Source organism: Bombus pascuorum, chromosome 5 (genome assembly GCF_905332965.1).
Source record: "Bombus pascuorum chromosome 5, iyBomPasc1.1, whole genome shotgun sequence".
Taxonomy (NCBI): Eukaryota; Metazoa; Arthropoda; class Insecta; order Hymenoptera; family Apidae; genus Bombus; species Bombus pascuorum.
This window is the reverse complement of record NC_083492.1, coordinates 4150687-4161298: the sequence shown is the minus strand read 5'-3', so window position 1 is coordinate 4161298 and position 10612 is coordinate 4150687. Positions and strand designations below refer to the sequence as shown.

The following is a 10612-nucleotide window of genomic DNA, read 5'->3' as shown; positions in this document are numbered from 1 at the left end:
TGCTACTAAAGTAATCATCATTATTTTAAATGTAGATTGTTCATTGAAGATTTACATGTTCTGACGACATAAAGAGCTTATAAATTAATAAAATGAAATAAGAGTCAGTAAGCATTTAAAAATAATAAATACGTGAATAATTAATTATGATATAAGGCAATAGAAAAGAAAGAGTATTATTTCAATATGTTTAACCAACTTACAGTAAATATGGCGTCGTGATTGTGGTTTAATTTATGTGTAACGATCGCGATTACAGCGCTTTCACTGGCCTTACGTTAGAAAGGAATTTATTCGAAAAAAATATTTTGCTACTTTCAACATATTAAATTTGAGTTTGAAAAAGATACAAATAAATAAATATTAAGATCGGTCAATAAGTTCGTGCAATTCCTGTTTCTTTATTTACACGTTGAAAACCACACGAACTTTTCGTCAACCAAATATTATTCATACTTTCTCGTTTGATACAAATTGGTTGGGGCAGTTCGAAGCCATAATAAATACCAAGAAAAGGAATTTTTTCCTGAACAAATATGGATCATGAAAACATTCGAACGTTTTGCAAACGAAAATTTTATAACTACGATATAAAAACGAAAATGTTTACAAAGCTATTATTAATACGATGAGATATAATAATTAATGTGTTACAAAATTTGAAGAAAATTTAATAAAAAATAATTGCAAAGTATTTTAACAATCGTTCTTTGGGAATCAAAAATTGATTTAAGTATAACACAGTTAGAATTGAAAATTATAAAGCGATAAGAAGCACTTTGTTTCTTCAAATTTTGTAATGCGGTATTTACATAAATCTTTACTAAAAGTTTTTGGTTTTATGCATTCAAATACATATGTAGACTCATATACATATTGTACATATAATAACACAACTCACAGTTTCTCATCTAGCACGAATTTGCTATAAAAAATTACTCAATTATTGTGATATAAGAATTGTTTCTTTCTAAAAACAAATTTTTACTTCAGCGATAAAAGAAATTAAAAAATCTTTATTCAAAATGTTATTTTTAATTCTACTCCCTTGATATCCACAAAATTCCTCTTACGAATCAATCTTTCACTTTTTTCACCTGCTTCTTCTCCAAGTTTTCAAGAATAAAGATTTTTCCGCGATAATCAGTTCGATTCCTTCGATATTTGGCAGCAGCTTATTTAATACATTTTCGATGATTAGGCGGTCTCTGACATTATTTAAGAATTATTATTTTTCTGTACTTTAGGCTTCTCCTCGAAACACGAGTATCGCATCCACCAAAAATAAAACTCCCTCGGCGATGCTGATACAGCCTTTAGCGAGTCCAGTATCGCGGAAAGAACCACGATAAACCGAATTTGAGAAGTGGTCAAGGATCAAAGCACCGGCGACGACGAACAGGATGAAACCGGCCGCTGAGTAAAACATGTCCTGCAAGTTAAGACTCTTGTAAGTTACATATCTTTCTATAATTTACATAAAATACTAGTTGCTTTTTACCATTGACATCATTTTATCTACTAACCTGTTAACCGAGACATCTCTTAACAAGATATTTTGCAACGCAATGTCGTTCATACGATGTTTTGTAGGAAATATATCTCTGACGCAATATCGTTCACGTGATGCTTCATAGGGAATATCTTGTATTTTCATTTTTCAATGTTTACAACTGAATGTCGCATATCAGGCATTGTAACATAGTATTACATATAATACCATGCTTTGAATTATTTTATATAATTTGGAAATATAAAGTCATTTGCTTATAAAACATTTCGTACATTTAACATGGCTAACTCCTTTCACATTCACAAACACAGTGTCTTATAAAGTTGGCCAAAATATCTAACGTTTTAATGAAAAGAAGACACGCGAGAGAACTCGCATGAACGATATTGCATTGAAAGGTACGTCGCCCAAAAGAGATACAGATCTGACGCGAAGGGATTAAATAAAAATTCGAACGATGAACTGATTCATTGTTTGCGGGTGAACAGATTAACCCACTATTCGTGCTTGCGACATTTTAATAAAATTGATGACGGCAGAGTTATGGAAAACTTAACGGTATATCTAACTATGTTGCGCTGATATTTTATGATTTCGATGAAAAACGTAGAGAAACTCAGAACGAATACATTAATAAAAGTTTGAAGCACGGTTTAAAGAAAATATAGGATACAATTTGCACATATAGAGTGTTTTGTCTTGGAAATTCTTATCAATACGGAGAACTACATAAAAGATATAACTTATAAAAAACGAAGCTGGCACCCCGCTGGGGGTAGCCGCCCACATGCTATATTTATTTTTTCTTCACCAACAAGATATAACACTTTACCAAATGTCCACAAGGACAAATTGTAAAATAACCAAAAAAAAAAAAAAAAAAAAAAAAAAAAAAAAAAAAAAAAAAAAAAAAAAAAAAAAAATACGGAGAACTAGTATAAGTTTTATTAAACGTTACTTACTAGGCGTCGATCCATGCTACATCCCATAATAATTCCAAAGAATACACCAGCCAGGATAATTAAATATCCACCGAAAGTGCCCACCGTGATCATCGCACTGTTTCGGCCACCATCACTGAAAGAGTGATAATGCAACCCTATGAGGATGCATACCATTACCTGAAAATGATATAAAAGAACGTATACGATTTATAAAAGCGTTAAATATATATTTAGAGAGTTAAAAATAAAGCAAAGGAATAACGTACACAAAGAAACTATATAGTAAATATAATCAAAAGTTATCTCAAGTACTAGGTGCTTAATTAAATATCTCTAAACTGTTGTATGAGTCACTATCGCGAATAATCAGATTTTAATTCGAGTGCTACTCAACCAAGCATTTCGATCATAATTAATCGTACCTAATTCGAAGCAAGACTATATCTGTTGAGAATGCCAATGAAAAATCGTTTACTTCTTTAAATTCTGATGGTAGGTACATGCTTCAAAGTATCATTGTTATTAAGATACTGTCCTCAATGAAATATCTCTAGAATCTAGGACTTTAATAATTCTTGAAATATTTGAAATACAAAAGTAACAATAAAAGATAAAAAAAGATATAGCGCAGAGACTAAAGCGTTACAGGATCAGAGTTTCCGAATTCGTGTTCAAGCTGTGCTATTCGTAAACAATGTTAGAGAACAGAGTCAGAATATAAAAGGCGCGGGTTATAAGCAGTTCTGTTAAAAGGGGGAGTAGTGATAAGTATACGAAAGTGGGCCAACGAAACAAGTGCATCCAACTCCATAAATAACCCATTAGGATCCAACGATCGGGTTCCGCTTAGGAGAGACGATTCTATTTCAAGGGTATAAGTTTTGAAAGGAGACATACGTATATACGTATAACGATAAGTGGGAAAGTGGGCCAAACTGACAAAGTGCATCGACTCCATCGATACCACCATAAGTAGTAACTCATTACGATTCAACGACCGTATTCTATTTCGTTTTAAATAGAAGTCGATTCTATTACAGAGATGTAAATTTTCAACAGAAATCCACTCGATGGCGATCCATGTACGAATTTGGAAGCATTCTGCCGTCATTCTTAATGTTACATTCATGGCGTATTATGAGTCCTGTCCACTTCATCGTGTTGTATTGTTAATTAATTAGATAACATTACGTCATACATTCAGTTTTTGGTATTAGATGTGACACGAATTCCTGACAATTATTTGTCTTTTTTTTTTTGTTGATATAATAATAACACTGATCTTTGTTCCCTGAAAAATCTGAATTCGGTATTGGGGAATACATCTTAGATGTTTATCCGATGTAATCGGTTTGATAATGTATTGGGAGAATAGTTATAGTATTGGGAGAGTAGTTGGTTTGAAGAGATAAAACGTGTAATAATCTTTTGTAATAATCGTGAAAAAGGAAATACGGTTTGTTAGCATATTTGAGATGATCGAATAGCAGAATTACAAATTTGTTATTTCTCACTACGATATCTTTACATTTCTTTCAATAAGGTAGCAATATTTTTAAGAAAACGCACTGTCAATATTTACTTGAATTTCTTAAATCATTTTAATGTACTTTTTCGTTCATTTTCGTATTCTCTCAATCTATTTCAATTTCTGGGTCTGTGACTCGATAATACTCGATATTTTACTATGTTTTACATTAAATCATTAAATCCTTAGCGATGCAAATTTTCTGAGAAACCGCAGACTAAATCAACCTGATCCTTCGATTCTCATTAAACGCACCTGCTCAATGTAGTGAAAATATCAAAAATAGAAATAAGATATACATATACATATATAAGAAAAGATGACCAACATTATAGAGAGAATTTAAGCGAGATAAAGAAAGCTTGATTATCGAAACCACTAGGAAAATTTACGCAATACATAACGTAGCACGCGCATCTGAGGAATTGTAACGGATACTTGAATAGTGATTGACTTCCGGCTCAAGGCACAATCATAGAACATGAAGAGAATTTCGCATACAGTATCTAATCACAAGCTATTATGTCATTCTCCATTCTGCTAAACCTGCTCTGCAATACCAAAGAAACTAGTGTCTAGAAATCTCTAGAAGATTTGAACGTTTATTGTTGATTTTTGAGAGACCTAAAAAAGCAAAGCAGAAGTGGAAACCAACAATTTATGAGAAGTTATCTCCGGATGCAACTAAAAAAATTCACAATAAAAATAACCTCACCGTAGATGTAAACGAGTCAAAGAGAATAATACATTGAAGATAAGAATAGTTCTTTTACGATGTAGCAAAGACCCATGTAAATACTGAAAATTTTAGTTTTAGACGATATAGTGCTAGATAGGCTTCCAAGTTTACCGATCGTGGATTTTTTTATTTTTCTTGTTGATATTCCAATATTTATGGAGTTGCGATAATCTTAATTTTAGTAGTTAGATAATACGATTCTTGTGTTTGGTAATTATCACCATACTTACCAACTGTAACAGTTTGATGATAGTCATCTTATTGAACGCCATTCTGACTTATCTGTAAAAGAGCAGCATTATTTCAAAATTTAAGTAAATAATGTTGTGAAGTTTCTTTAGTTATAAGATGATACTTTTGTAACCTTTGTTTTTAATTTCAAAGTTACTTTGAAATTGATAGTATACGACTATAGGAAAGTTTCAACAGCTTGCTTCCTTCTTGAATAAAATGTACATAATACGTGCGAAATTATAAGCTAGCTATGATAGTAATTATTGTACTTCTATGGTAAAATTATAAGAAGCCAAAGTTATAATAAATTAACCATAATATATCGATGGTTTACACACTTACTGCTAATGTTCACAGATTATTATTATTTCGAATATTTTTAATCAAGAAATCAGTGAATCGTCTCTTTTCTCCTTGATCAATCGTCATCTGCAACTATTCTCGAATTATCGAAATCAGTTTCAGATCGAACGAAACAAACAAAAGAAACGCGATGTAACGTAACTGCGATATTCCTCGTAATAAAATCAATCTTCTGATAAGTAACGCGGATATGTATACATCTGATAAACATACTATTTAAGCGAATAAAAAAACATTTAATAATTTTTATAAGTTCTCAACTACGCTAGGTATTAAATTTCGTCGATCGTTTCGTATCTCTAATAGCAAAATGATTACTCACGAGAATCGAAATCAATTGCTCATTCATCTCATGAATCACGTAGCAAACTATAATACGTTCGAATAAAAAAAGAGCAGACATTTGCACGATACATTTTCTAATGTCACCTGATAAGCTTCTAGGATATAGACGGTAAACAATTGCTCGTTGCTCTGACGCATCCCATTCGTGCAAATTAAATAGCAAATGCGAAGGCTCTACGAAACTTATATCTACGCGTTGATGCTGTTTCCTGAATAGATTTGCGTGTCTGTAGTGCATATTATTAGCATTTGAATTGCATGTTTTGATAAACAACGATGTTTTGTTGCTTCAAAATTTGATGATTAAGTTATCGTGTAATAGTCTTCAATTGCCTTTAACAGTTATGTGTGTACATAGCAATATTTTTTTTTTTTTTTTATTTTATTTTGGTTATTTTACAATTTGTCCTTGCGGACATTTGGTAAAGTGTTATATCTTGTTGGTGAAGAAAAAAAAAAAATATAAATAAAAAAATAAATATAGCATGTGGGCGGCTACCCCCAGCGGGGTGCCAGCTTCGTTTTTTCTAAGTTATATCTTTTATGTACATAGCAATATGAATTTTAAAACGGAAGATTTAGACTTTCACCAAAATATATTTCGAAATGATGTATTTCGTACATTTGCACGTAGTTGGGTCAGAGAAACGGACGGTCATTTATGGTAACCAAGTTCGTCCAAAAATGGACAGAAAGAAAACTCGCAGAAACGTTAACACCTGATTCGAACGATTAGATCATTATCAAACGACTCGCAGTACGAAAACGATTGAGAATATTGGAGATCGAGGAGAGACTAGAACATTTAACTGCATCTCAACCTTAATGAATACGTATGGTAATATGTTCCAGTGTTTGAAAATACGAAGATTCCTCTCTTGAAGCCAAACTGTATTTTTTTTTTTTTTTTTTGGGTTATTTTACAATTTGTCCTTGCGGACATTTGGTAAAGTGTTATATCTTGTTGGTGAAGAAAAAAAAAAAAAAATATAAATAAAAAATAATATAGCATGTGGCTACCCCCAGCGGGGTGCCAGCTTCGTTTTTTCTAAGTTATATCTTTTATGAGGTCCAAACTGTATTCGCAATTTCTTAAATTACAGATTTTAAAGCGTATTTTATGCCTCTTTCTTTCTGAATCTCTCGAATGGCTTTCCAGAGGATTATATTTGTAAAAAGAAGTACGTTTATATTTATAGAAACTCTAGGTAAATTTGAAAGCCCAAACACGATTTTATCGACTTCTTAAGCATAAGTTTAAAATATCGAGGTTGAACGTAGGAAGATATTTATGAGTTTAGTTGTCTGGCACGAAGTTTGACAGAGAACTCGGTTTATCGAACACTCGAATGCTGTTCTTAGTATCTCCATTTATCAAAACAACGAAAGCTGAGAGGTCTATAAAATCTTTAAAGAATTTAATTTGCAAATTTGTTTCGTTAAAAGGATACAAGCGAAACAGGAAACGGATGTGCATTGCATGAAACATTCAGTGCTGAAAAGAAAGTCGCACTTTCACTCGTACTGTCATCGGTCTGAAAACCTTGACTCGATTCTTTGACGTTATTTCTTTTAGCAATTTCCTTCTCGAAAGATTATTTATTTTTTATTTTACTGTTTATTGCTTTAAGATCGATTTTCATAAGTCTGATTTTATAAATCCTTAAGGATCAGTTTTCGTAAACCTTTCAACACCATCGTTCGATATGTTTGAAAAGTATATATCTTATTAATTTAAAGCTATTGCGAGGAAGTTATCTCGATGCGTTTTCTTTTTATGGTTTCCTTTGGAATAGCGAAGAAGAAGAATGCGAGTCAGTTTGTTTAAAATATTTTCACATTCGCGCTTTTACACTCTTTCGTGCGAAATTTATCATTCGATGGATGAGCAAAGCTAACACTATCACGTTTAAAATAATTATGATTCATTCCGACCCTGATAAAATTTAATCTTATTGATTTTTTCTAACTTGACAGATTTCTTTCATTCGCTCATTTCAAAGATATCAAAATTCCTGATAGAATCTCACGCGTTGAAATAAACAATTATTGAAATGTGCATTTAATTTCACTTAAATAAATACTGTGTTTCGTTGAAGAAACTAAAATAATTGATATTTCTTTTAACCATATGCGCATCCATCGCTAATAAACCAAAACTAAATTAAAATTCATTTAAAATGTAAGAAGTTTAAAACGTTGTATACATTACCGAAACGTTACATCCTAACTTAAATGTTTTAATTAATTTTAAAGCAGTTAGGAAACTGTTACCTCGAACATTTCTAAGTTGAATATCTGCTTCTCTAAAACGTTTAAAGTATAGAACGGTTTCATTTAAGTTGATTGTGCAAAAGAACCTTACTTAAACATCCTTGCGTAAACAACCTTACATAAATCGAAGAAAGCGGCATTCTGTCTAAATGAACCGCCACTTGTAAAACAGAAGTATATAATTATCCTATGCTCAAGAAAGACATATACAAACACTAAAGTAATTCATAAAAAAATTCAAGATGAAAGTGAATCGAGTTTACATTATTCAACGAAGAGAATTTTTATTTATCACATAGGAAACAGGAACATATTCTTAATTAATTAACATCGGTTATTACTCTACTTTGTCGTAATGAATTATTAATGCTGTTTTGCTTTCAACACTTCTCCTATCACGTTATAAATCATCTGTCGATTCTCTGTCAGAATTTTTTTAATTAATTTAATTTACGTTCGTATAAGAAAAGGTAGAAAAAGTTATGATAAAATTATATTAATATCACGCTTCTTATTGATCGATTGCTTATTAAATCAAAGTGATATTTTTCTCGATAATTTAATTCGTTTCGTTCATTAAAAATTCACTATTGTTGCTTTCAATTCGTTGAAAATATCGTAGAAAACCTGATCGAGATCGATCCACTTTGTTATATCTTGTTGAAAAGAAACTTACTTCGAAGTTTAGATTCAAAGATTCAACTTGATCGGACGTGGATGTTCACGAGACGAGAGTTCGGCAAAGACTAAACGCTGAAGACCGATCACGAATCGTGAGGAGCAACGTTGATCAACAATTTTTCTACCGGATTGAAATCAGTGACTGTGACTGAACGTGTCTACGTTTACACGATCTCTTACATACGCACACTGCATGTAGTGTAACCTCGGCTTTGCTAACGTCTCGTCGTGTTTTTCTTGTAGTAGTATAGTGTTTCTCAATTACTCTTTCGTTTATTTTCTTTTGCAATGAGACAGAGATTGCTCAGGAACTCTACAAAAATAAAGAATTTCTAGCGAACGATCAGTAAAAAAATTATCTCTGTCGATTATTTTGCGTTCTAAATTTTATTAATAAATTATAGTACAAGCGCAATAGTAGTTAGCAAAAGATTTGTAAATAGAGATATAATCGCTGATGATCTTGATCAGAAATAATATACTCGGAATATGACACACAGAACATGAACATCTATATCTACTCTCTAAAATCAATCTTCTAATTTGTTTGTGTAATTACCAATTAATTAGTCGAACAAGCATGTTATTTTAAACTGTTCGAACTTAAAACTTCGAAGTACATCGAATCTCGTTTCAAATTCTAAATTATATTAACTTTGAATGTAATTTCTATGATCTCGAGAATCGTACAGAAATAAAAGAATACGCGAAGTGAACAAAAATCGTAAAGAAAGTCTGTGTGACCGTAAACAATACTTCATAGTAAAATTAAATTTTCCATAATCCCATCTTACCACCGCTGGTAACAATCTTTTTGTAAATACGTACTTTTCTTTTTTTGCAAACAGCAATAAATGCTAAAAAATTTGATCGAGTAAATTTAAGCTAAGAAATTTAATACTTTTTATATCCTTGATATAAAATTGAGTTAAGTGGAGAATCAGGTTGAAAAACTGAGAAGCACTGGAAACGCGATCACGTTCATTCAAGTCAATGGTCAGGCGTTGGTTTTCATGAAAGAGAATATACATATGTATGTATGTATATCGAGCTTTATTTAACCTTGTTAGGTACATCTTCATAACCATTTGGTACGCCTTACTTTGGATATTAAATTAATACTGTGTACTTAATTACGATGTTGTATTTCTTACTATTTATCTACTAGTAACACACATTTTATTTCTATCTCTAAACGCTGTTAGTTGTTAACGTTATTTCAAGCCTCTGATTCATTTTTCGCTAATATATACGTCAGCAATGTTATTATCAATCACCACGCGTGATTCATATCATTATTAATTTTATTAGCTACGATGATACATTTTTATCTGTTTAGAGGAATTATTACTCAAATAAAAGCAAATTTTAATCAAACCATAATTAAATTTAATCTTTTTATTTAGTCTCGAAATTAAGCGCAAATGTAAGAAGCAATTGTAATCTTTGAATTATTCCTTCAAACTTCGAAGCACAATAGAATAAAACGTAGACATTTGAACAAACTATCGTTCATGTCCTAGCCTAATTTTTTCATAATTACAATTTCCACGAATTTTTTCATAAATTTTCTCCAAGAAGATTATAAAGAAATTTCAAAAACATTATAAGAACAGTTATCGCATCGATCTGTATCGTATATATCTAGTAGACCTTCCTTAAATGTTCAAACCACGCCTTTCGTTGACTCTTACGTCACTTCTTACCCCTCCTAAATGACATCATGTCGCTGATTACGTCTACAGTGTCATACAGTGTCTCTCTCATACGCGAAGCATCGTAAAATTCGCATTGGAGGAATTTACAATGGCAAATTATGAGAGCGCACAAGCTACGTCACGTTCTTTAATACATATCATCCAAGAGCAAAAGAAACAACGTCACTACCATACGAGAATTCGAGTCAAAATGTGTGGATCGTCGACTATTTCCTGTTTTCGTATTTTCTTTTTCTATTATCAGAATCTTTCACGCTGATCTTTTTTCTATCC

The 10612-nt window shown here is 31.5% G+C and overlaps 1 protein-coding gene across 3 annotated transcripts in view; it reads right to left on the bottom strand.

The window, feature by feature from the left end:
• Positions 1 to 43: 43 nt before the first annotated feature.
• The window catches only part of LOC132906642 (uncharacterized), a 123285-nt gene continuing 112716 nt past the window's right edge, over positions 44 to 10612 (bottom strand). For 2 of the 3 annotated variants that reach the window (XM_060958993.1, XM_060958994.1), the window contains exons 2-4: positions 4955 to 5001; positions 2476 to 2634; positions 44 to 1432 (exon numbers count right to left, since the gene is read on the bottom strand). In XM_060958993.1, coding sequence (XP_060814976.1) covers positions 1244 to 1432; positions 2476 to 2634; positions 4955 to 4996 — 390 coding nt within the window. In that variant the 5' untranslated portion in view covers positions 4997 to 5001 and the 3' untranslated portion in view covers positions 44 to 1243. Of the gene's footprint in view, positions 1433 to 2475; positions 2635 to 4954; positions 5007 to 8616; positions 8783 to 10612 lie in introns of those variants that run through there. The other variant, XM_060958992.1, reaches the window with a different exon arrangement.